At 36.9% G+C, this 27,326-nt stretch overlaps 2 protein-coding genes across 2 annotated transcripts; both read right to left on the bottom strand.

Moving 5' to 3' along the window:
• Positions 1–917: 917 nt before the first annotated feature.
• LOC120768701 lies at positions 918–2,195 on the bottom strand. The gene has a single exon (XM_040095473.1). The coding sequence runs from the start codon at positions 2,172–2,174 to the stop codon at positions 918–920; it is 1,257 nt and encodes a 418-aa protein (XP_039951407.1). The 5' UTR covers positions 2,175–2,195.
• A 584-nt stretch (positions 2,196–2,779) lies between these two features.
• LOC120768700 lies at positions 2,780–3,781 on the bottom strand. Its single transcript, XM_040095472.1, has one exon. It carries the CDS (start codon positions 3,779–3,781, stop codon positions 2,780–2,782), a length of 1,002 nt encoding a protein of 333 aa, XP_039951406.1.
• Between the last annotated feature and the right edge of the window lie 23,545 nt (positions 3,782–27,326).

The following is a 27,326-nucleotide window of genomic DNA, read 5'->3' as shown; positions in this document are numbered from 1 at the left end:
TTTTCTTTTTTTTCCCCAGCGTTTAACATTGGAATACCGGTCCACAACCATAAGCTGATGACGCTTCAGAATTACCGCTACAGAATCTTTCTACTGCACCACGACAATATTGTCTTCGCTACGACAGAAATTCTGCCATATCGCACTACACATTTGTTTTTCATTGGTGAGGGTGGATATTTTTTATTCTGTTTCTCATTACTTGTCCCAGTGGCATAAATACCACGACTTAAAAGCGTCTGAAGAAGCGGTATTCGCTCGTAAAAGTAGCGATCAAAAACTTTTGAACCTTCTGGCAGTGTTTCAACCAAACGCAAAACGAAGGCTGGTCCTGGGCAAGTTTCGTGTTCGAAAGCGGTGTCGTCTTTCCTTGATAGATTTCAAAATCAAGCACCAACGACCTTCAGATGCTGCTTTAGACTGCATTCTTTAATCCCACTCCTCTCGTTTGACAAAGGGAGACTTTTTGTCGAAACAGGTGGCAACGCCAAGTGCATGGGATCAATCTGAAATCAGCCTGGCTCTCTGGGCACCAGGCTTCGACAAGCTGATCCTAACAATCTCAATCAGGGTTTTTATTTTCCACAGGGCGTTGGATTGTTTCTCTTCTTCCTGTTGCGCTTCATTGGCGTCCACCACATGGAGACACATGCGCAAAAGAAGGAAACGATCGCGACTCATTGTATCAGCTGCAATGAGAGTCATTTTCAGTGCATGTGCAGTCTTGGGTAGCGTATGCGGCCCATTGCAGCAATTATACCAAAGAAATTCTTTATTTCTCCGGTGTAGCCGCCGGTGGTTTTCGCTTTCGTGAAGCACATGGTACCTGTTTCGTGTGCTCCACTACTCTGTTTTAAAAAATCGTCATTGAAATAAGCTTCGCGAAAGCATTGAAAACTAAGCAAATTTTGTGGTTATCATGATGAGGTACAGTATACATTTTCTTTATTGGTAAAAGCGTACTTTAACCGCCATGTGATCAGGAGCAATGTATTCTCGCATAAGACCCATGAATTGAGTAGTTCTGGAGGAAGTTCAGCGTCCCATGGGAGACCAGCCTTCCATAAGTCCTGTATGAATAGTTTGGCCACCACGACCACGGGTGCCAATACCCCAGTTGGATCATATAATTTCGTCACGTCACTCAAAACCATTCGCTTGGTATGCATTGAAGTGTCGTCAACTAAGCCTAACTTGAAGAAAAGCTCGTCGCTCACTGGATCCCAGTAAAGACCCAAAACCTTTGTTGTTGAGTTGTTCAACTCTAGTTCGGATGCAGAAAATGTTGTACCGGTTATCGCAGATAATACGTGTGTAGAATTGGAATTCCACTTTCCCAATATTAATTGTCGTTGTTTCAAAATAGTCGCTACATCTTGAGCACGGGTAATAGCAAGTTCATCACTGTCGACGCTATGCAAATAGTCATCAACGTAGAAATTATAAAGTATGCTATGACGCGTTGCGGCAGCCCGGCTTGGGTCATAGATGACTTCATAATTGTCATTCGCACATTGACGCAGTGCGCGTATTGCGTTCAATGGACTACATGCCATTCCATAAGTTACCGTCTTCAATTCGTACACTTGAAGAGGTTCATTTGGCAATTCACGCCAAAGTATTTGTTGCCATTTACGATGTCGTCTGTCTACCAGGATTTGTCGAAACATCTTCTGTATGTCTGCAGTGATGGCTACCTTGCATTTGCGAAAACGGTGAAGGATGTCGACAATATTGGCATGTAGTTGTGGTCCAGAAAACTGAGTATCGTTTAAGGTTGTCCCATTCGATGTCTTCGCGGAAGCGTTGAAAACTACGCGAAATTTTGTGGTTACCGCATGATGAGGTATGATGTAACCATTTTCTTTATTGGTGAAAGCTTGCTTGCTAACCTCCATGTGATCGAGAGCAATGTATTCTCGCATAAATGTAATGTACTGCTCACAAAGACAGGGATCGTTCATCAACCGCCGCTCGAGTTGTAGAAACTGGCGGACTGTCGATTGATGAGATTCTCCAATAGCAGGAGCATCTGGTCGAAATAAAATTTGCACCTGGTACCTGCCGTCTGAGGTACGGGTAACTGTGTCGTTGAAGATCGTCTCACAGTCATCCACGTGTATTTCGGATGATGGTATGGGCTCTTCGAGTTCCCAGAAGCTTCTAAGTAACATGTCTAGTCGTTGTTCGTTGACGCATTTCGCGGTAAGAGATGTGTGTAAGTGGAGTGAGCAGAACTTGTGACTGGTCCAAATACTACCCAACCAAGATGAGTGTTTAAAGCGCAAAGTTGCTCTGGAGAACCCTGGATGAAACCCTCCTGAAAGAGACCCGTTAGTACGTCAGCACCAAGTAGCAGATCCACTGAACTTGGAGTGGCACACGATGGGTCAGCTAGCGGTAAATCTTGTAAATAGCTCCAAGCTTCTGCGTCTATATGCGTATCTGGCATTACTGAGGTTATTGTCGGGACGACATAAGCCTCGAGATTGAAGTTAATGTTGTTGTCAAAGGCAGCCTGCATCTGTACTGTTATATGACCCTTACTGTAGACTGCAGCGCTAGAACCAACTCCTTCAATTCGTATCTCCCCTGGACGCCTACGAAGACACATACGTTTTGTAGTAGCATCGGTAATCAGACTCACCTAAGAGCCCAGGTCGCAGAGAGCACGACACGCGAATTGTCCTCCAATGTGATCAGTCAGGATGACCTTCGCAGTCGCTAGTAAAATGGTCCGGTCTCCATTAATGAGAAATGACCGGACCTTCCTCAAAAGTCACTGCTGTCGTGGGTATACCTGTGGCACCTGTGTTGAAGGTGTATCCACGGATATATTCCGATCGATTATGTGACTGTTGGTGTCTTCCTCCATAGCCGGTGAATTATTCGCAACGTTGCTTTCGCAGAGCATCGTATGATGGCGATGATGACACCTTAAGCAATCCCGCGATGTACAATCACGAGATCCATGATCACTTCCAAGGCAGTTGAAACATAATGAAAGCCGCTTAATTGTATCCCACCGTTCTGGTATGGAAAGATTAACGAACCGTTGACACTTGTGTATTCGGTGTCCGTTAGCGCAAAGTTGGCAAACAACCGTAATCCCTTTCACTGAATGTAACGGCTGAGATGAGTTTACCGTTGCAACGTTAGCCTTAACGGGACGGGTTGGTCTCTGATGAAAAGTTGATGTACTGTTCGTAGCTCCTTGAGGCAAATTGTTGGCACGCTTCTCAATAAATGTCAAAAAATCCTGAGACATTGGTATGTTGTTCGTCTGAAGGCTCATCCCCCACTCATACCTGGTGATTGTGGGCAATTTAGGTAGCAAAAGTGGCACCATGAGGGCGTCCCAATGATTTACCGGAAGACCCATAACGCTTAAAGCTCGCATCACATTTTGGACGGTGTCAACTAGTCGAAGCAAGCCCTTCTGGGATTCGGTGGGTTGGTTGGGCAAATTTAGTATACGCTGAACGTGGGATTCCACTAACAAACGTGGATTATCAAACCGCCGTTTCATCTCCTGCCACATGTCCTCATAGCCGCCTGTATAAAGTCCACCGACCAATGGTACGCTGTCTGCATTGACATGTTGGCGTAACTTGCTTAATTTGTAACTGGAATCCAGATCCTTCCGATTGTGAACTAGTGCCTCGAACAAATCTTTGAAAGGCAGCCAATTCGCTGGATCACCATTGAAAACAGGAATCTTAATTGGATCTAATCGCATGTCAAATTGATTCACCACACAAATACCACCTTCGAAATACATATTTGCGGGTAGAGTAACTCCGTAGCAGCCAAGAAGTCGTCATGTGCGGTCAATTCGCTGGATTGTGCTGAAGAGACCAGGTCCGTATGATACTCCATAAACCTTTCAAAATGTTTGTCCAACTGTGCGCGAATCACATCGCACTCAATACTGTCCGGATTGTAATTAGCTGCTTAAGTCATTTTGCCAATGCGCACAATTGCGGAATGCGCTGTAGTGCGTAGATTCAAACTAGCCATCATTAAAATCTTTACATTAAAACAGGATCGAAAAGTTCCTCACAGGAGGCACCAAAAAGATGTATAAGAGTTGTCCTAAAATTCCTCTAATTGAAAAGCTCGTATGATTGCTACGCCAGTCTGTCACGAAATAGGCCGCTTCTTTATTGAGTTTCTCATTAAATACATATTTGGTTAACGGATTGTAGCATCACGCCACATGATACATATCTACATACATATAGGTATGTCTATAGTTGAAATATGGTAAAATTACATTTACATTCACTAAGCTAGAGTGAAACTACTAGTATACGAATACAACGCTAAAACGAGGATACAAATATATTGATCAATCAGCATTCAGCAATCAGCTGACTGGTATTGGTTTATGTCCTTACTAATTATGCGCAGGATTGCATTTTAAAGAACTTAAATCTTGAACACCTCTAATGGTCGTTTCTTCGTGACTGAATGAAATGAGTACTTGTATTCGTATATTGCCCTGTCTAAAAGTTCTTTAAAATCTCGATGAATGGATTCCTTTTTAAGACACCTCATTATTTCTGATAATGTCGAGTGAAATCGTTCTATTTCTCCGTTAACGCTGCTTTTGTATGGTGGAGCAATATATGTAAGTTTCTATTCCTAGTTATTCTAACACGAATTTAATGGACTGTGAATTGAAAGATTTTTCGTTGTCCATAACAATATGCTTAGGGACTTCGAAATAAAATACAATATCTCGCAAAGGGGTTCTATTATCTTCTGTAGCCTTTGATTCAATCATTCGAGCTTGAGCTAGTTTGGAAAATTTATGTATTGCTGTTAGTGCAAGATGTCGTTCGGTTGAGTAGATGTCAGTGTGTAGTACGTGACCGGGGTATTCTGGAATTGGAGTTTCTTTAAGCTCAGGATTAGGGGGGTGTCCATCGTACTTGGATTCTTTACAGATTTTACATTGTCTAACCATGTTTTCAATTTTTTTCTTCATTCTAGGGAAATAAAAATTTTCTGAAAGTTGTTGCTTGTTTTCTAATGCGTTACGCTGAGCTCTTTTATGGGTTTCCAAAATTTCTTCCTCTTGTTGGGTTTCGGTAGTCAGATCTTCGACTTTTGTTTGTGAGAAGCGTGTTTTAATGCTTTTGAAATGACTTTGGTAAAATAGTTGAATTTTTCCCATTAAGTCCTCGGTTGTATAAATACCATTTATTACGGAAGGATTAAGGTATTTTTTTAGGACTGCTATTAGTTCGTCTGAAGTGTATTCTGGTCGGAATATCTCGTATCTATGGAAGGTGGGGAACGGAATTGTGAATTTGAAATCAGCATTTTTTGCTTTATAAAAGAATATTTGGTTTTTGAATACATTTATCGGAGCTTCAATGCTAGGTATTAAATCGTGACTGGAGCTTTCAGCGCTGTGCTGTGTAGAGGCAATTGAATGGATTTGTTCTGTTGGTATTCTGGAGAGTGCGTCAGCTACGACGTTCTCTCTCCCTGGTTTTTAGAATATTTCATAATCATATTCCTCTAGGTAGGCTTTCCATCTCTTAATTCTGACTGAGAGTGTTTTAGGGGTTGATGATCTGTAAAGATCTTAACCTTGGCTTTACCGTGCAGGTAATTTTTAAGGGCTTTGAGTGCCCAAATAATAGCAAGCATTTCTTTCTCGTTAGCCGCATAATTTTCTTCAGCCTTAGAGAGTGTTCGAGAAAGGAACGATATAGGCTGGTTATCTTGTGATAGAACAGCTCCTACTGCGAAATTAGAAGCATCAGTAGTTAAATGGAATTCCTTATTGAAATCTGGGTAACGGAGAATTATGTCTTTTGATACAAGACTACTTTTTAATTTTCTAAAGGATTCTAGTGCTTCTTTGTCTAGCGTAATAAATTTTTTATGTGACATTCTTTTGGACACATGTCCATCTTCCCCTCTTAAAAGAGATGTAAGTGGCTTTGCTAATTTAGCGTAGTTTTGTATAAATCTCCTGTAATAGCCGGAGAGGCCTAGGAAGGATCTTAACTCCCTCAGAGTTCTAGGGCATGGATAGTTCATTATCGCTGCGACTTTGTTAGGGTTTGTTTCTATTCCTCGATCGGAAACAACAAAACCGAGAAATTCTACTTTGTTCTTCATAAAATCGCATTTATCCAGCTGACATTTCATGTTAGCATCGTGTAGAGTTTGAAAAACTGTGGCCAAGTTTTTTAGGTGGGTATCGTCATCTTTGCTAAATATTATGATGTCATCTATGTAAATGAAACATATTTTCCCAATATGTTCTCTAAGTATGTCATCCAATGCTCGTTGAAAAATTGAAGGAGCATTTTTGAGACCGGATGGGAGTCGTGTACACTCGTATTTTCCGTTATTCACGGAGAAAGCGGTCTTTTCTATGTCGCTGTTTTTTAACTGAATTTGGTGAAAAATACTTTTAAGATCTAATACGAAGAATATTTTATTGTTCCCTAATTGAGTGAGTACTTCGTTTATTTCAGGAATGGGATATTTATTTATTTTGTTAAGTTTACGGTATTCGATAACCATGCGATATTTTTTTCACCTAGCATCTGCCATTTTGGGTACGATTCACACTGGTAAATTATACGGGGTTCTAGAGGGCCGGATTATTCCGTCTTCTAGAAGTTCTTTTATCAGTTTGTTCACTTCGTCTTTCAGTGTCATAGGATACTGATAAAACTTTGAATAAACCGGAATGTCGGGAGAGGTTTGTATCGCTGCCCTTACATTACTTGTGTAAGTCAGTTTTTGATTAGGGTCAGCAAATAGGTCTGAAAATGATTTAAGTAACTTGTTAAGTTTTGTTTTCTGAATTTCGGATAAATGGGATGTTCTCGGAGTTATAGTATTTATGGCTTCGAATCTTTTTTCTTTGATAGGAATTGTAATTCCATTTTTAATTTTCATAATGTTTTTGCTGATCTTAATTACGGCACCTAACTCTTTTAAACTATCGTTGCCTAAGATAGCATTGAAAGATTTTAGTGAGGGTAATACGAAGAATTTTATTTCTACGTCATGAATGTTAAAAATATTTGCTATTTTATGATGTGTAACTAATGTGCTGCCTCCTACGGAAATGGCATTGAATGGTTTTTGATTTAGAATTGGATTGTTCACGAATTTCGGTTGGATATAATTCTTATTTAATCCTGTGTCTATAAAAATTTTTAAAATCTGACCGTTCCTCATCTTGCATACAACATATGGAATATTCTAAAAAATTTAGATAATTATTATCATGGATTTCGTTGTCGACTTCGTCTATTTGGTCTATATACTCGTTCAAATTTTCTTCGAGATCATTATGGTTTTAGTAGTCTGTAATTGCTTGTTCGTATTCTGTCGTTGTAGCGTACGTTTCAGCGGATAGCATTTCCTCTTCTTTATTATTGGTTTGTATGTTGAAGTTCCTCTGTCTTTTCTGTACATCTGCTATTGGGTCAGATGGTCTTTTGCCAACTTCGAAGCGAGGCCGGTTCATGTAATTGACCATTTTCGTTTGTATACTGCGGTCCACGTCCATAGGTTCTGGACGAGGCAGTGGTTTTTGTGCCGTAGGCCTAGGTGGGGTCTGGTATTGGCATTGTCTATTTGAGAATGGTTGTCGAGGTGCGCCAGTAGGTTGGAAATTGTTAAAGTTCTGTCTTGGTTGTGCGATTGGTGGTTGTAGTCCATTTTGTTGATATTGGTAGAGACTTGATGGGACTGATTGTTGTCTATTTGTAAATTGTAAGTTGCGTGAAGCAGCTATAGGTTTGGAATTCGAGTTCCTGAAGTTGCTTGTTTGTCCTTTGTTTGCTACCTAGTTTGCACGAAATGTTTGGTTTTCCAACATCAAACACAAATGGAGTGCTGAAGGTAAATCTACTGGTTCTTTAATTCCTAATAGGCGAGGTAAGTCACCTCGCAACCCTCGTACAAAAGTGTCTAGAGCTTTGTCTCTGCACGTTTTTGTCATTAGTTGTCCTGCTTCTCAACCTAACCCCATACAACCAATTTTATTCAAAATTAGGGATAAGTGCTTGTAAACTATCTGGTAGAATTCCTCTACTGATTGATTAGAGTCTTGGACTAACATCGTCATTTGGTATTCTAAAGTATTTATGTCGCGTTTGTCCGCATAATGTAATGTCAGACATTTGGAAATGGCTAACCAATTAAGTGGGGTATTATAGGATTCCAATGCCATATCGGCATGCCCTATTATCTTATTCCGTATGGTGTGCAAGATACCATAGTATTTTGGTGTACCTTGATAAGCACTATATGCTTCTAGGATACGATCTACTCCCTTTTTCCATGAACTGAATTCTGATGGGTCACCTGACAACTTACGTATTGTTTTCACTATGTCTGGTACCCTATCTAAGTCACCTAGATTCTTGACATGTTCTGGGGCGATCACATGATCGGCTATATTGGCGAATTCCTCCGGTGAATTCTGTCGCCTTAATAATTCTGGTAATTGCTGCGCTATAATTTCACTATTCGTGGCTGGTTTGTTGCATTGGCCATAAAATAATCACGCAAATGTCAATTTAATTACGGTTCAGAAAATTAGTAAATTGTTTAAAAGTATTAACAAATCTCAATTTAATTACGGTTCAGAAAATGAGAAAATTGTTTAAGTATTAAAAAATCTCAATTTAATTACGGTTCAGAAAATTAGTAAATTGTTTAAAAGCATTAACAAATTTTGTGCAAATTTCGAAAATAATGCCCTAATTTATGTTGCAATTTTCGAGTTTAATTATAACCAGTTGGCTGTTTACAAAAATCGTAACGTTTGAATTTTTTTTTATATCAATTTCCAATTGATTTCAATAATAATTAATAATTTAATTATTTTTTTAATACTAATAATAATAATAATAACAATAATTTTTAGTAATAAACTTAATTAATATTAGTGCTACAATACTATAGTTAATGGTGCGCCTCCTCCCATCGACGATCCGGATTTCATCCTTTTTGTAACCTTCCTGTTACTACTGAGGCTCCTGCGATGCGTACCTTCTTGCGGGTGTCCTGCAGCCTTGCCTACAAGACTTGGAGACCGTGATCGTAGTTTATACGATATTTAATTTTAGCGAGTTGTGTGTTTTTATTTTACACTCGCGATTTGACCGGTTGCTGCAAATTTTATTGCAAGCCGCGAACCGTACCGGTCCCTGCTCGAGTGCCAGTTATTTTTTAACAAACTTTATTTATATAATTGATAATATAAGAATAAAATTTTATTTATAATTTCAAATTAAATTTTGTAAGGCACAATTGAAGAAAAAATGGCATTAGCTGTTCTGTACCACTCGAACTGTACAAGCGAAGCCTTCCGAAAATGAATGTCACGAAAAAATGAGCTTTACCCGACATTCCGTAATTCAGCTTGGGTAATCCAATGGAGATGTCCGAAAAGGGGTATTTTACAACACCGAATTGGTGTTGCCAGATTTGGTGTGTCCCCACAGTTGAATCCAATGTTTTATTTTTTAACTTATATGTAAAAACTGAATCTTGAACTATGTATATAAGAATATACATGTTAAAAATATGATATTTTTTATAAAGAGAGTTATTAAGAAAAAATTCTACATATTTCCATTGTTAAATGCTAAAATACTGAGGCAGGATCTCAAACGCTCAATATCTTGATCACCGGCGGACTGCTCTAATAGCACAAACAGTGGAGAACGTAGAATAGTGGCCCGACTCAGCTGATACGACCTATCTTATGGGCGCGAAATGTAAGTGAATAGTGAAAAACGCTACTCCCTTCTCTCTTTGACGTAGGATGCCGTGAGAATTCACGGCATTTGGATTTTTGCCGAAGAAACGTGGCAGCTGATTGCTCTCTCACAACGCAGGGTTGCCAATATCGATATGCTGTAGTAATTATCAACTTTTATAATTCAATCTATTCAATATGTTTGAAATTTTCATAAAATAACTCAAAATCAGAGTCGAATGCTATTATTAATAAATATGTAAACTATTTTTAATAGTTTGTTTTCAGTTTTGATATTTTATATTATAAAAAATTGTAATGGAAAACATAAATGTGTACAAAACTATATATGCGTACTGAGCAATGGCAGCATTGTTCAAATGAAAACAAACAAAGATGGCTGATTTCTGCGTTTTTACCACGGGCTCAACTGCTCACACATTTTTCTCGCTAAGGAAGGAAAAGAAAGGAAGGGAGTAGCGTTTTTGACTGGTTCGCTATAACAGTCGTATAACATAGATATATCCCTGCCAACCACGGCTACCCACCTTTGTCAAATATTTCAATACAACTACACATTTTTTCTCTATACACTAACACCAACGCACATTTTCGGGTTATTTTTTGTTTACCTAAATGAGATGAAAAAAAGTTTATTCCATCTCTTGATTTATTTGAATGAGTGCGAAGGAGAAAACATAATTGTCAATAGTGACGAAAGAAAATCCCAAAAAGACGCATGTCGTTCGTGGCCGTACCATCGTAAAGAGGGCTCGTACAACAAAAAGGTAAGTAAATGAATTTTATGTGAGTTTTTAACAATATTTTGAATAAAATTAGTTCATTTATTTTTATAGCTTTGGAAATCAGAACTGAATTGGAAGTAGCAGCAGCAGCTATATCATCAGAAGCGGCAAATATCAATTGTTAAGTAAGTATGTGAAAAAAGTGTGTGTACTTTGAAATGGGACTGCGCAGTCCAATATAATACGCAAAAATAAATACATACATATGTACATACATACATATGTATTTTATTCGTTTAAGGCGGCTTGCACAATCCAATATAATATGTGAAAACAAATGTTTGCTTTATATTTTAAATAATCAGATAATATTATTCTTTTATTTCAGATATTATTATGATTTTTATTTAATTAATCTTTGCTTTCAGAGTAAATTCCATTCGTATTTAATATATTTTATTTTTTCAGATAATATTAATCTTTTCTTTCAGATATTACTACCATTTTATACAATTAATATTTCCTTTTCTTTTAGATATTACAAATTCAATGTAATTATTATTTATTTTCAGGTATTAATAACCTTTATTTTGTTTCAATCTTTTTTCAGATATTTGTCCTTTATTTTCAGGTATCAATAATAATATATTTTTTTAAATTAAATATATATTTTTATTTATATAAACTGTTATAAATTTTTTGTGAACATATAAAAAACAAAATAAAATAAAAATTTTAAAAATCAGTTTGAAATTTTAAGAAATTTTAAAACTAGGAATGAGAAAATGCAACCCTGCATCAGCTATTTAAAAAGAGAAAATGCAATCCTGCATCAGCCGTCGATTGGGGATATTAGAGCAGGACAGATATACTTTTCTATATGACACTGCTGAATGAGCGCAACAAAGATGTATGATCACATGTATACGTACGTGAGTGGGTAGAATATTCGCTCGGCCTATGGCAAAGTACACATCTTTACCCTATGGATTACCCACAATCTTATCCACTGATTATCTAGTCTTTTACCCGCTCATGGTTGGCAGGGATAGTACGCATACGTGTATATGTATTAGTTGTAACTAAACCTTTTTCATTGTTTCGGTAGTCATGATTTGGTGGGTATGTCTACTGAATTGTATACAAGTACTAGCTGTTACCCTGTGCGTTTCGCTACACCTAAATCGAATAAAACTCTTAAGGGTTTTTACTTTGTGTTTTATTTATTGTTGTAAAACTGTTACTTATTTATAAAACATTTATAAAACATATTGGTATACAACATTTTTGGTTTTTCCACCTGGCGCGTAAATGAATAAGAACCTTGGTGTTCCCACTCTCAAGAAGGCGACGAACAATTGGCCGTGGGAGAAGCACGGTTCTTCCAAATTGACGCCGCACACTTGAAACGTTTGCCCTTGCGATTTGTTGATGGTCATCGCAAAGGCAAGACGTACTGGGAACTGCAAGCGCTTAAATTCAAACGGCATGTCCGTTGGAATCATGGGAATGCGTTGTAAGAGTACAACTTCACCTGCTGCCTTGCCATTTAGTATTGTTGCTTCAATCAAATTTGGCCACAATTTTTTGACTGAAAGTCTTGTGCCATTACACAAGGTCGGTGGCTTCAGATTTCGTAGAAGTATAATGGGGGAACCGACTTTCAGGACCAAACGATGCGGTGGCAGACCGGGGGGATCCAAAGAATTCAAGAATTCAGTTGGATAATTGACTACTTCATCTTGATTTAAAACGCTATCAATCGATGTACATATATGTTGTAGCTTCTCCTGGCAGTTTTTCTTGACTGGCAAAATTGATTTCGATGACGTGTACATTTTTCGGTGCCAATATTGCGCGTTCACTTAAATAATCGTGGCGTTGATAGTGTTGAACAATATTCGGAAATACACTTTCAATCAATTCTTCTTTCGATTGTAAAAGTGTACAAAAGTTGTTCGGCAATGTGATCAAACCGGTATCAACGATTGGTATTTTGCCTTCGCCAATGTCCAACAACTGCTTCGAAAACGCCGCTGCGGATCGATCATTTTGCAGTTGGACTCGCATGTTGATGGTAAGAGTCAGCCTTCGAACATGTCTCCACAAAACTGACGATTTTAAACATACGTTTATTTCGTCGGGAGGAGTTGATCGAGGAATGACTGACAAAGTTTGCCGAAAATCGCCGGATAATAAGACTAATGCTCCGCCAAAAATTTGTTGCTTCTGGGGTAAATCTTGCATTGTTCTATTGAATGCTTCTAATGACTTTTGTTAGCCATTGGGCACTCATCCCATAGAATGGCAAAACTTTTGCCATTGTTGAATTCCTCGATATGTTGCACGTTGGTGTTTCAACGACTTGGATGTTCACCGATAATTTCAACGCAGAATGTGCTGTTCGGCCGCCATCAAGTAGAGTAGCAGCGATGCCTGACGAAGCAATTGCCAGCGCAATTTTCTGCTGTGACCATTTAGTAGCAAGAATCAAAGAGATCAGAAACGTTTTCCCTGTACCACCGGGCGCATCAAGAAAGTAGAATCCACCGGCGATATTGTCAACCGCTCGTATAATCTTATCATAAGCATTTTTCTGCTGAATATTCAATTTGGTAATGTTAGCTGGTATGAAAGCACACAATTCATTGCAATCGTATTGTTGTTCACGTTGAAGCTCATGGTCAATGACTGGGCGCAGTATTGCCAAGTTGCGCTAATGCCTTATTCACAATTGTAAGGCACAGATCTTCAACCAATATCAATATATAAAGCTAGTCTGCGTCCGATGCTCGATTACGCGCCAAAATTAATAAGTCCTCTGTCATGCAGTCTTTGTACTTATTCCACAGTTATTGCGGATTTGACGGAAGGCATGTAGATATTATTATGGCAAATAGTACGCGTATTTGTTTTGGATGAGATGTGAGTGATGCGTCATGAAGTGCGGTGTCCCAATGCATATCGTCTTCAAACAAATGCAATCGCTGATATGCTTCACGATACGTCGCACACACCTGACCGTCAACAGTTTTCAAATCATCAAATGATCTTGGTCCGCGCACGTTGACTAATAGCAGACGCAAATAAAAACATTCGGCGTTGTTCGGATAGATGGTGTAAATGCGTCTTATGGCATCGGTTTTACGGACATTTGGATAACCGTCAACACGCTCCCCTTGCTTTCGTCGTTGAAATGTTTTCGATGATGGATTTCAAGTGAAATATTGTGGTATTTCGGAATATAGCAATGTTCTTGCAAATTCATCGTTTTCACACAACTCGAAAAAGGTAGTTAGTGTTGTCCCCGGTGGTCGTGCTAGAGTATGCATATTTGAAGTACATAAATAAAAATGGAAAAATTAACCTAAAACTACATCTTAAACTATGTATTTTACCCACACACGCATATGCAATAAGACCCACCAACAGTGTATTTGCGAACCGCATGGAAGCACTTACGAAACAATAACAATACTCACTTGCTTTGTGTGTGTTGCACGGTCAGCAGAAAACACAAAATCGGTTCGAATAAATGTAGCAAATCGATGGAATTAAATCTGGAAAAAACACACAATGTTGAAACACTTTTTTTTACACATACCGCGCATTTTCAAGCGGCAATCCGCATGGCATCACATATGAAACAACAACAATACTCACTTGCTTTGTGCATGGCATCACATATGAAACAACAACAATACTCACTTGCTTTGTGTTGTACGCAGAATGTTAATCACGTTGAAATCTGAGAAAAATACACACAATGTTGAAACATTTTTTTTGATACACTCAGTGCATTCGGAACACTTACGTTTTGTATGTCTTGTTAACTTGACAGTCATCCATAGAAAGAACGAATGACAGGCAAAAACGATCAACATGCGATGTCAATGTTTTTTATTAATTGTAAACATCCGCCAGTTGTTTCTGTTTATTAGTAAAAGGCATTTGACAGGACTGCCAATCTTGCGGCAAACCATTCTTTCATGAGAATTTGTATAGGCGGGATGTATCATTTTTTTTTTTTTGCAAAACGTGCAATGATACACACATTAAATTTCTTATGTGCACCCTCCCAACAGACCCCAATCACCCCTGAAAATTTCATTGAAATCGGGAAAGCCGTCTAGGAGGAGTATGCGAACAGTAAGTTTTGCCACTTAATTTTATATATATAGACCAGTTTTAGTATTTGGATGTACTGAAAAATAAAATGTATTTCAATCCATGCCCATAAACTGGACATTTATGCATGACAATGATCCGAAACACACCGCAAAGATAGTAAAGTATGATGTCGGCAATAAAAAATTTAAAATTTGTGAGTGGCCTGCGCAAAACCCAAACCTGAAACCAATAGAAAATTTATGACTTGATATAAAGTTCAAAATAGCAAGCAAAAAATTCAAAAATTTTGATGATTTATGGGCTGGAATTGAGGAGCCTTGGTATTCAATCCCAAAGGAACGATATCAAGAACTGGTCGACAGCATGCAGAAAAGATGTGAGCGGATGCTTAAAAATTATGGATATTGTACAAAATACTAACGAAATGAAAAATTTTTTGCATTTTTTTAATAATTTTTATAAATTTTTGTACCTTTTTTTAAACCCCTTTTCAGATTGTGCTATTTATGTGTCCAAGCTGTCATATAGGATATTGATATTTTCGTCTTTTTTGGCAATAATAAAATGCTTATTGTTTCAGTGTTATAGTTATATTAAAGTGAATAATTTTTAAAATAAAACGCATTCCTCTTTAAATCCGTAAGTGATAAACCTAAGGCATAAATAACTGTTTTCTTATTTGATGACCAAGTGTGCTATTTATGTGTCCATGGCTGTATATAGATATTATGACTGCGAATTCTACAAATAATTTTTTTAATAATGTACAAATTATATTTAAAAACGAAACATAGAATTATATTAAAAAATAGATTATTTTTTTATGTAGAGATTCATAATGAAATATTGCACTTATTTCCATAGCTAAATTCCAGGATATAAAACGTAAATTATAGAAAAGATCGGTTCAAAAGAATTATTATGACTTATAAATTCTGTTACAATCGTTATTTTTTCTGGTCCACTAATTATAAAATTGAATTTCCAGTTTATCCATCAATAACTTAATTAAAGTGTTTAAAACAAGAAAAAACGTTAACTTCGGCTGCACCGAAGCTGGGTATATTAGTTATATCACAGGTGCATTTCTTTTAGTAATTATGTGTTAAGTTTGTATGGAAGCTACATATATGCAATAGTAATCCGTTCGGTTTTTATGGCAGCTATATACTATAGTGAGCCGATCTGAACAATTTCTTCCGAAATAACATTATTTCTATGAACAATAACTCATACTATATTTCGGGTAGATATATTGTCAAATGAGAAAGTTTCCCATGCAAACATTTGATTCCGATCACCCAGTTTGTATGGCAGCTATAAGCTATAGTAATCCGATCTGAACAATTTCTTCGAAGATTAAATTATTGCCTTAGAAGATAATCTATACCATATTTCGTGAAGATATATTGACAAATGAGGAAGTTTCCCATGCAAGCATTTGATTCCGATCATTCTGTTTGTATGGCAGCTATATGCTATATAGAGCCGATCTGAACAATTTCTTCCGATATTACATTATTTCTATGAACAATAACTCATACCAAATTTCGTGAAGACATATTGTCAAATGAGGAAGTTTCTCATGCAAGCATTTGATTCCGATCAATCAATTTGTACGGGAGCTACTTATATGCTATAGTGAACCGATCGATCTGAACAATTTCTTCGGAGTTTATATAATTATTTTAGAAAATAACTTGTGCCAACTTTTGTGAAAATACATTGTCAAACGTGAAAGTTTTCCATACAAGAACTTGATTCCGATCGTTCAGTTTGTATGGCAGCTATATGTTATAGTAGTCCCATATCGGCAGTTCCGACAAATGAGCTGCTTCTTGAAGAGAAAATGACGTTTGCAAAATTTCAAAACGATATCTTAGAAACTGTAGGACTAGTACGTACATATACAGACAGAGGGACGGACGGACAGATGGACAGACAGACAAACGGACATGGCTAAGTCGGCTCAGCTGAACATACTGATCATTTATATACATATACAGTCATCGACTGATATCCAACGCATACGGTTGTGCTTAAAGTGATTTCAGTGTTTCGCAGTTTTTTTTGAGTAATTTTTCTCTCCTGTGTTGTCAGCAAAGTCATTAACAAATTGTCTTCCATTGGTAAGCCACGTGTGCTTTAACTAATTGTGTATATTTCATAAGCAATAATGCCCCTTGAGGGCCCCCCCCTCGGGCAAAACAGGTTCGCCCTGTTATCAAGCCCAAAAGCAAAAAGAAAAAAGCCTCAATCTATAACTAAAGACTTGTTTCCCGCTTTACCATTAATTAAGAAAGATAACCCAAGATTTTTAGTGGCAAGTGCATCAAACTCAATAAAACCTTTAAACAAGTACTCTTGCTTTGCTGTGCATAAAGCTTTAAAAGCTATTAGTTCAGAAATCATCAAAATATCCGAACTAAAAGACGGAAATTTATTAATTTTTGTTAAAAACGATAATATCGCAAACAAGTTTTGTAAAACAACCACTTTACACGGGATATGTAATGTAAAAATTGAGCTGCATAACAACCTGAATTACTCCAAAGGCACAATCTACGCACCATGTCTTAATGATATTTCAGAAAATGAAATTATTGAAAACCTGAAAGCCCAGGGTGTTGTGTCAGTTTACAAATTTCCAAAATATGTTGATGGCAAACAACTACCTAGCGGAGTAGTTTTACTCACTTTTGATATATATCAATTGCCTGAGAAATTGGAGTATCATGGTATACAACTAAAGTACGCCCATACTACCCAAATCCCATGAGGTGTAAAAATTGCCAATTGTTCGGCCACACAGCAAAGCGATGTAATAAAACATCTACCTGCGACTCATGCGCTCTCCCTCCTCACTCTCCAGAAGTATGCTCGCGCACTTTGTGCGCAAACTGCTCTGGCAGCCACCCCGCTTCCAGTAAATCTTGCCCAAAGTTTGTTCAATTGAAACAAGTAACCAAGATTAAAACAGATAGTAAGTGCTCTATGCGCGAAGCGATCAAAATGCAAAAAATGCAAATACCATCACCTCTTAATGAGACCCCTCTTTCCTTTTCTAATGTTATCAAAAAATCAAACAACACACAACCAAATCAAAACAATAATGAAACCCAAGCAGGACAAATACGTTCGAGCAACAACAACACCGATACTAATATAACGAACGACGAAGCAAAAGAAAACAACGCAAGGCAAACAAACAAAATAAATACCAGTCAAACCACTTTTCCAGTCGATGACTCAACAACAACAACAACTATCGCAAATTTTATTTCCCAACTTACCTCTTCTGATACTGCCGTTTCCATTTTTCCCCCCTTATCCTACCACCCTACAGACTTCCAAGTACAAATGAAATATGATTAAAATATTACAATGGAATATAAACGGACTATTTAATAATTTCCCTGATTTAAATATTTTAATTAATGAATTTTCTCCTGAAATCGTTGCTTTACAAGAGACGCATCTCCCCGCTAATAAGATAGCGTATTCTCCTAAAAACTACACAAGTTACTTTTCTAATAGCAGTCAAAACACTTCCTGTAAGCAAGGCATTGCAATTCTCGTTAAAAACTCCATCAACCATAAACTTATCCCGGTCACTTCTGGCATTTCCTGCTTGGCGTTGGAAATTGACATAGGCTTCAAAATCACTATTGTCAATTGCTACATTCCGCCTCATCAGAACTTTACTAATAGGGACCTTAGTAATATCATCAACACTGTTTCTGCCCCAATTGTTTTGTTAGGAGATTTTAATGCTTGGAGCCCGCTGTGGGGTTCTCCTGCTAGTAATAAAAGAGGAGAAATCATTGAGGATATAATACTTTCTCACAACCTAGTCGTCCTTAACGATGGATCACCCACTCACTTCTCCACTCATAAAACGTTTACCCATCCCGACATCACCCTTGCCTCCACACCAATTGCACCCAAACTTTCCTCCAATACACTTCAAGACCTCCATAATAGTGACCATTTTCCGATTATAACCTCCATTTCCATCCCTATCCTTCATCCTTGGTATAAAGTAAGTACCTCATCAAAGTTCTTAACGGAGAAGGCAGATTGGACAAACTTTCATCGTCTTTCTGTTTTATTTTCGGACAACAAACCTCTGGCAAAAAACATAAACGCTGAAGCTGCCGTCATTAAAACAATCATCCGATCAGCAGCACATTACGCGATACCCCAGTCCAGTACCAAGCATTTCCATGCTAAATTGCCATATTGGTCAAATCTCCTAACAATTTTAAGGAACAATAAACAAAAATTATGGTCCAAATACAAACATTCCAGAACTGACAATAATTTCATAAGCTATAAAAGAGCGAACGCGGTGTTTAGAAAAGAATTAAAATCTGCCAAACGAAAAGCTTTAGAAACACTCACCGCCAATATCAACCCATTTTCGAGCACAAAAAAAATTTGGTCAGACATTAAAATTCTTACAGGCTCCTCACAACGATCCAGCATACCATTTATACATTCAGCCCAAGGTCCTATTTATAACCCTCAAGATATTGCTCAAAAGTTTGCGGACACATGGTCAGATAATTCCAACAGTCATAATTTTCACAATGATTTCAACACCTTAAAAAGCCAAACCATCTCTGAAAACTACAATAACCCATTTCCCTCACCCAGAGCCGTACAAGCAGATGCTCCCATCACATTAAGTGAATCGATGTAACAATTGCATCGATGACTGGTAAAACTCCAGGATTGGACAAAATTTCCTATCCCATCCTTAAAAATCTCCCTCGATCCCTTAAAATACGTATAATTTCTCTTTACAATAAAATCCTCAACGAGGGAATCTATCCACAGGAGTGGAAGACAGCTTCCATCCTTCCCATCCCCAAGCCCAATAAACCTACTTCTCAAATAGAAAATTATAGACCCATATCCTTACTTCCTTGCATGTCCAAAATTCTGGAGAAAATAATATCTGTAAGAGTTATGTGGTTTGCCAAAGCAAACGCTTTTATAAAACCCCAACAATTTGGCTTCCAAAAAGGTTTAGGAGTAACTGACGCTCTGTTATTTTTCGAACACTATGCATCCACGGCTTTGTCAAACCGAAATCACGTTTCTGTGCTAAGTTTAGACTTTGAAAAAGCATTTGACAGGATTGGACCTCACATGGTACTCAGGGAACTTAAAAAATGGAATGTTGGCGAAAAACTATATCATATAATAAAATCGTTTTTGAACCACCGCAATTTTTTTGTTATTGCCAATAAGCATAAATCCGGTCTACACGATCTGTTTAATGGTATACCACAGGGATCACCTCTTTCTGTCGCGTTATTTACCATTGCGTTCAATGAAATAAGTACAATTATAAGTTCTAGTGGAGCTGTCAAACACTGCATCTATGCCGATGATGTTTTAATATTTTCTCAAACTCAAGATCTAAACCAAGTTAAACACATATTTTTAAATATATTGAATAAAATAAGTAATTGGTCAAAAATTTCAGGCGCTAATATATCGCCTAGCAAATGTAAAACTTTTCACATACAAAAGTGCTCCTTTCCTAATATATCCTTTTCAAACGTTGATCTCCCACATACTAATAAATTAAGAATCTTAGGACTTATATTCGACAACAAATTAACTTTCAAAGAGCATTGTAAATATGTTGGAGTAAGTCTTTTTTCTAGATTGAATATAATTAAATTCTTATCTTCTAAATACTGCTTAGTACATACAAATACTCTTGTCAATATAACAAAAGCTTTAATATTATCTAAAATTGACTTCGGACTTTGTATTTACGGACACTGCGCTAATACAAACATTAAGCTCTTGAACGCACCCTACCACGCAGCAGTCAGAAGAAGCATTCGCGCCTTCCCAACGTCACCAATTAAGGCAATTCTATCTGAAGCTGGATTACCACATATAAACTACCGGACCATGCGTAACACCATGATGCTTATACCGAGGCTACTTCACTGCAGAAATGAATTGATTTTTTCGCATATCAATTGTTCTATACGAAATCTTAAGACTAGTCGTAAGCCGTCTACTATTATGCGTTGCTTAAGTCTAGTTCAACAGCTTAACATCGTAACCACTCCATCACTTCTTAAAACTTCAGAGTATCCTCCAAGTGCGCTTCCAAATTCATCACTCATCAACATCCTACTTAAGTACCCAAAATATTCTACCAGAAGTAATGAATACAAACAAATGTTTAATGCTGTATTAGAGTCCTTAAATGATGATTGGAACTTGTATTATACGGACGGATCCAAGTCAGACACTAGCACAACGTTTGCTGTGACAAACCAGCTAGGTGTTACTATTATGGTCGGTTCCTTGCCATCCTACTGCTCGGTATTTACTGCTGAAGCAGCCGCAATATTTGAGGCAGTACAATTTGCTTCCCGAATGGGAAATAAATGCTTTATATGTACCGACAGTAGATCGGCAATTGAAGCTATATTTAATACCAATAATACATCTTTAATATCCAGTATTCGTAGCATGCTATTGCAAAGCAATAACTGTATAAAAATAATGTGGGTGCCTAGCCATATCGGAATTCATGGCAACGAAATTGCCGATAAAAAAGCTAAAGAAGCTTCCAAACAACCACTCCACTTCTTTGACTATTTCACCGATAAAGATATACGCAGACTTGTTGAAACATACGTAAATGAAATCCAAGTAAGAGAATGGAGTAATTACGATCACCACTACAAAAAATTTAATCCTGCGGGAACAAAGCCTTTATACCCAGGAAAAGCGACTTGTAAAAATATAAGGACATTTATAAGACTTCGAATAGGACACACAACTGCTACACATGCTCACATCTTAAATGGCGTAAATAAACCAAATTGCGTGTTCTGCGGATCAAATGATGTCACAGTTATACACCTCCTCGATACCTGCCCGGCACTTCAACGAATCAGAGCTAATGTTTTTTCTAACAAAAAACCTTCTTTATATCAGAGCTAATGTTTTTTCTAACAAAAAACCTTCTTTATATCTAGAACGGACTGATGACAGTAACATAGAAATCATATCTAAATATATTTCGCTTTGCAAATTAAATATTTAGTTTAGTTACATACATGCATCCATTTACTTTTGCTTTGAAATTTATCTTTTTATTGTATCTAAATTTACGTTATATAAATCGATCACAAATGAGAACATAATAGACTAAGATTTTATAACATTAGCTGAAGGCCCTGGCAGCCAGTGCTTTATATCTATAAGTGGAACTATTATTTATAATTATTTCTCTTTTAAATAAATAAATAAAAAATAAAAAATATATACATATACACTTTATAGGGTGTCCTACGCTTCCTTCTAGGTGTTACAAACTCCGTAACAAACTTAATGTTGCATCAAGCGACACCCTTTAAACATAAATACTATTTTTAAATATATCCCTAAACTAATGTACATATATGAATTAATTTTATATTAAATATTTGAATTAAAATGTTAAAGTTTATTTTATATAAAGTACTCACCCTAATAATACTTTTATATGCTCACCATAATTTTCTACCATAATGTAACGAAATGAATTCTACTTACTCCTTTTTTATAAATACATACTTACGCGTCCCGTTAGTTTAAGACGTTATAGCACAGCCAGCGAAAAACGTAGAACCGTGGCTCGTGTCAGCTGGCACGACCTCTCTTATGGGCGCGCAATGTAACTGCACAGTGAAAAACGCTACTCTCTTCTCTCTTTGACTTGGGATGACGTGAGAATTCACGACATTTGGATTTTTGCCGTGGAAACGTGTCAGCTGATTGCTCTCTCACAACCCAGGGTTGCCAATATCGATGCACTGTAGTAATTATCAACTTTTATAATTCAATCTGTTCAATATGTTTCAATATGTTTGAAATTTTCATAAAATAACTCAAAATCAGAGTCGAATGCTATTATTTATAAATATGTAAACTATTTTTTTAATAGTTTGTTTTCAGTTTTGATATTTTATATTGTAAAAATTTTAATTGAAAACAAAGATGTGCTCAAAACTATATATGCGTATTGGGCAATGGACACATTGTTCAAATGTAAACAAACAAAGATGGCTGATTTCTGCGTTTTTACCACGTTTTTCACTATGCACACATTTTGCTCGATAAGGAAAGAAAAGGAAGGAAGGGAGTAGCGTTTTTGAATGTTTCTGCTATTAGGTTAAGGTTTACGCTAAGTCATAAAATTCCTGAAATAAAGACTTCAAATGTGTAATAAAAGCAATCGCGAGCGGTCGTTATTTTATTTTTCGGTGTACAGGCAATTTTATTTTTCACGCATTCCCAAGGAACTAACTTCTTTCTACTCCAAAATTTTCGTAAAGAGAGTGTTTAAAAAGCAACATATACATATACTTACGTATTATGGCCCTATGCCATACACATAAAAAAAATAAAAAATAAAAACTCAAAAATTGTTTTTAAAAAGCTTAAGAGCATCTTTATTAATTGGGAGGTGACTTAAGACTGCCTTTTCATTTTATTCTCCGCAGGAAAGAAACTAAATTTTCTGTTCAAATATGAACCAAAAACTGCCAATAAAGCAGTTTTGCCATAGCTATCAAAATTCTTTCTGTTGAGATATTATTGTAAGTGTAGTTTTGCCAAACTAAATCTTCTGTTGAAATATGAACCAAAACTGCCAACAAAACAGTTTTGCATAGCATAGCTATCTAAATTCTTTCTGTGGAAATGTTGTTGTGAGTGTTGTTTTTGTCGTAGCCGCACTTAGAGTATTTGAGCATTAAGCAAAATACTGTATGTATGGCAGAATACGTCACTGCCCTTCCCTTAAAGAGAAGCCTATACTTGGGCTGGGATAGATGGGTACAATGTGGGCAATGGTGCCTCTTCTAATTCAATTTCCTGCGGTATGTTCTGATTTTGTTTTCTTAATTTTGCATATAGCTTTACAAATGGATTTTGAGTAACATATTTTGAGTATAAAAATAATAAAATAAATGCGGTGGTTATAATAATTATCAGTATATAAAGTGTAGTGTTGTTTTGTGAAATGAGTTCGACAATATCGTTGTATTGTACAGTTTTGATTTTTGTTATGTTTATCGGTGTATATAATGGGGTTAAGTCTATTTCTGGACTTAATTGGTTTTCACTTAGGATTATGTTATTAATTTCTATTCTGCATTGCGTCACCCTTATCATTTTGTTTCCTTCTATTTCTGTATTATTGTTTGAATTTTGACAGTTTTGTTTGAGACTGGTTTTGGTCAAATTCCAAGTAGTGATTATATTAGGCTCTATGTGTTTTATTATATCTCTTGTGTTTACTGGCTTGAAGTTACAAATTGGATTTAAACGTTTGATAATATTGGTGACTCATTCATTGTTTATTTCTTTGTTTTCATTATTATAGACTTTATTCATTCTTTCAAAATAGGATTGTGTGTCTATATATTCTAGCTGATAGCCGTTGGGGTCTGGGTAGGGGATTATTTTAAGTGTGTTTGTTAGTAAATAGTTAGTAGGTATGTGCGATATAATTAATAATTGATTATCATTGTAATTTATCCAAGTGGATGTTTTAATGCTTAAAATATTTTGGCTGTTAACGTTTTCGAGTTTGTCATAATTCAATAGTTTGGGGTTAAACAGTCCTAGTCTAGAGAGTTGCATTCCCATTTCTATGTCTTCTATGTATTCCAAAAATTGCATAAGTCGTATAAAAGGGCGTTAATTTTGTTCTGAGTGTTTATAGTGTTTTCCATGTTTTGCATTCCAGTGTTTATTAGTTGTATGGCGTCGTTTAATTCACGTACCCTCACCGAGTCGTGCGTCCTTGCCTCTAATTTTTTTTGTATCTCTGAGCGATCGTTATCGTCAAGTGTTCCAAAAAGGTATCTCAAAGATGAGCCAACAATGTTAAAAAGTCCACGTTTCTCCCTGCTCTTGTGGTGTAAGTTTATCCCATTCAATTCTCTTCTTAGTTTATTGTATAAAAATTTGATTTGTGGTGCATGGTAACCGCCACGCAGCTTCTCTTCAAAGTCATCTGTTACATGGTTTATTTTTGTCAAGTTGATGGTTAAGCAATGGTGTTCAAAGGATGATGGTATCTGGATTGGTTGGTCCGAAAAAAGGAGATATCCGTAGCTGGTGGTAATGTCATTTATTTGGATTTGTTGTGTGTGGCCTGTGTCAGTCAAAATGAGCAGCAATGCTACTGTGCACCAAGTACCTGTGGAGTTGGGATCTGATTAATTTTCTTACGTTTTTTAAATTGTGTTTTGTAATAATGGGTAACTCTGTTTCTGTTAGTGATCTTGTAATGATCAGCGTCTGTTTGTTCTACAATTTTGTTTGGTTTAAATGGATTTTCTAATTTGCCTTTCTGTAAGGGGCCCTTTCTGTATCTGGTGTCAACTTCATATTCTTGTCTGTCGATGTTTATTTTGTGTATCTTATTTTCTTTGTTTTCCTGAGTGTCAAGTATTGGGTGGCCATCGTAAAGAAATATGTGTGCCGGGATTCGTCCAGTGGTGTCATGTTTGGTTTTGTGATTGTTAATGTAAAGAATTGTTTCCATCTTGCTCAACTTGGCTTCGTCATTGTCAGATGTATTAATTATGCAGATCTTTTCATTAATTGTTTTATGTAGTCTTTCTATGTCAGGGATAGCAGACGTGTCGTGTTGAGCTGTAAATCAACCTTCTCACTCTCAAGCCATCGTTTAAGTGCCAGGCTGCAAAATGCGCCGTCTCTGTCTGCCTTCAATAGTCTGGGCTTGCCCAGTTGGTTAAATATGCGCATAAGTGCATTTTTACATTCCATCCAGTCCTTCGTCCTTATCTGTTCCAATGTAGCGAACTTCGAATAAATGTCCATGCAGCTCAAATAATGTTTGCCTTCGGATGAATAAGTATCTATCATGAATTTATCGCGGCAATGTTCTGGTTTAGGTGTAGTTTTCATTGGCATGTTTGTGTTACGGTGTTCTGTCTTTGCCAAATTGCAAGTGTGGCATTCATTTATAATGTTTTGGATAAGTAATTGATTGTTAGGGAAATAGTAAGTTTTACCGAAAAGTTTAGTGGTTTTCTGAATTCCAGGGTGTAGAAGTTTTTCATGAGTAGTCAGGACCAGTTCCTTGAATTCTGCGTAAGTAGGTACGTTTTTCAACGTTTTTGTATAATTCTTGTTTATGATCTCCCTGTGTGCGGTTTGAATGATTTCGAAATCTGCGTCGCTTTTGATATACAACGCGCTACTCTTACCACAAAAATAGTTTATCAAATACTCTTTAGCTTTTTCTTCGGTCATAGTGTCAAAAAAGATTTGAGTTATGTGTTTTTTGAAATATTTTGTAGTTTTGATGTTTGGTGAGCCTTTAGAAAATATTACTTGTCTGTTGAATACGTTAATTGGTTTTTGTGTTATAAAAATCAAGTCACCGTTGTCTTCTTCTGCACTGTGCTGGGTCTGTTCACTAAAATATGTCTCCTCCAGTTTTACTCGAGACAAAGCGTCCGCCATATGGTTTTCTTTTCCTTTCATGTATTTGATGTCAAAATCGTACTCGGACAGTTTGACCCTCCATCGGGTTAGCTTTGAATTTGGCTCTTTCATGCAGTATAACCAGCTTAGAGGCTGGTGATCACTAGATATTTCAAAGTGTCTTCCCAGTAGGTAGTGACGAAAAGTTTTTGTGGCCCATACAATTGCCAAAAGTTCCTTTTCAATTGTGCTGTAATTGATTTCGTGTTCGTTAAGAGTTCGACTAATGTAGCTGATTGGATGTACGGCTTGTGAGAGTACCGCTCCCAAAGCAAGATTACTAGCGTCTGTGGTTAGAATAAATTTTTTCGAAATATCGGGTACCTTAAGGATAGGATCCTCTGAAATTAAACATTTTAATTTTTTAAATGCAGAGACATATTCCGGGTTGAAAATGTCGATCTTTGTGTCTTTTTTCAAACACCTAGTCATGGGTTTGGCTACGTCTGCAAAATTCGGAATGAATTTGCGGTAATACCCTGTAAGTCCCAGGAAAGCTTTTATTTCCTTTGGTTTTGTGGGGATTGGGTATTTTTGTATGGCTTTAATTTTCTCGGGGTTAGGTTTTATGCCGTCTGGTGTCAGAATGTGTCCCAAAAATGTTGTTTCTTGTTTTAAAAACTCACATTTGTCGAGTTGTAGCTTCAAGTTAGCTTCGGCTAGTTTTTTAAAAACCAACTCAAGTGACCTCAAATGTTCGTCGAGGGATGCTGAAAACACTATTATGTCGTCTAAGTATACGAGACAGTGTTTATTTAAAAGTGGGCGTAAAATGTCATTCATGCAACGTTGAAAGGTGGATGGCGCATTTTTAAGTGCGAATGGCATACGCAAATACTCGTAATGGCCGTGTTTAGTGGAAAAGACCGTTTTTGAAATAGATTCCGGGTCCATCTGAATTTGGTGGAAACTCTTGGCCAAATCAATAGTGGTGAAATAATTGCATCTTCCCAACTTTCCCAAGATTTCGTCCATGTTTGGGATTGGATGTCTGTCACTAACTGTTATTTCGTTTAATTTTCGATAATCTATTACAATTCTATATTTTTGTTTGCCTGATGCGTCTTGTTTCTTTGGAACTACCCAGATGTGGCTACTATAAGGCGGGTTACTTGTTCGTATTATTCCCTGATTCAACATGT

The sequence above is a fragment of the Bactrocera tryoni genome, chromosome 2 (genome assembly GCF_016617805.1).
Source record: "Bactrocera tryoni isolate S06 chromosome 2, CSIRO_BtryS06_freeze2, whole genome shotgun sequence".
In the NCBI taxonomy this organism is placed as follows: Eukaryota; Metazoa; Arthropoda; class Insecta; order Diptera; family Tephritidae; genus Bactrocera; species Bactrocera tryoni.
Note: the sequence above shows the minus strand (reverse complement) of the source record. Positions and strands in the feature narration are given on the sequence as shown.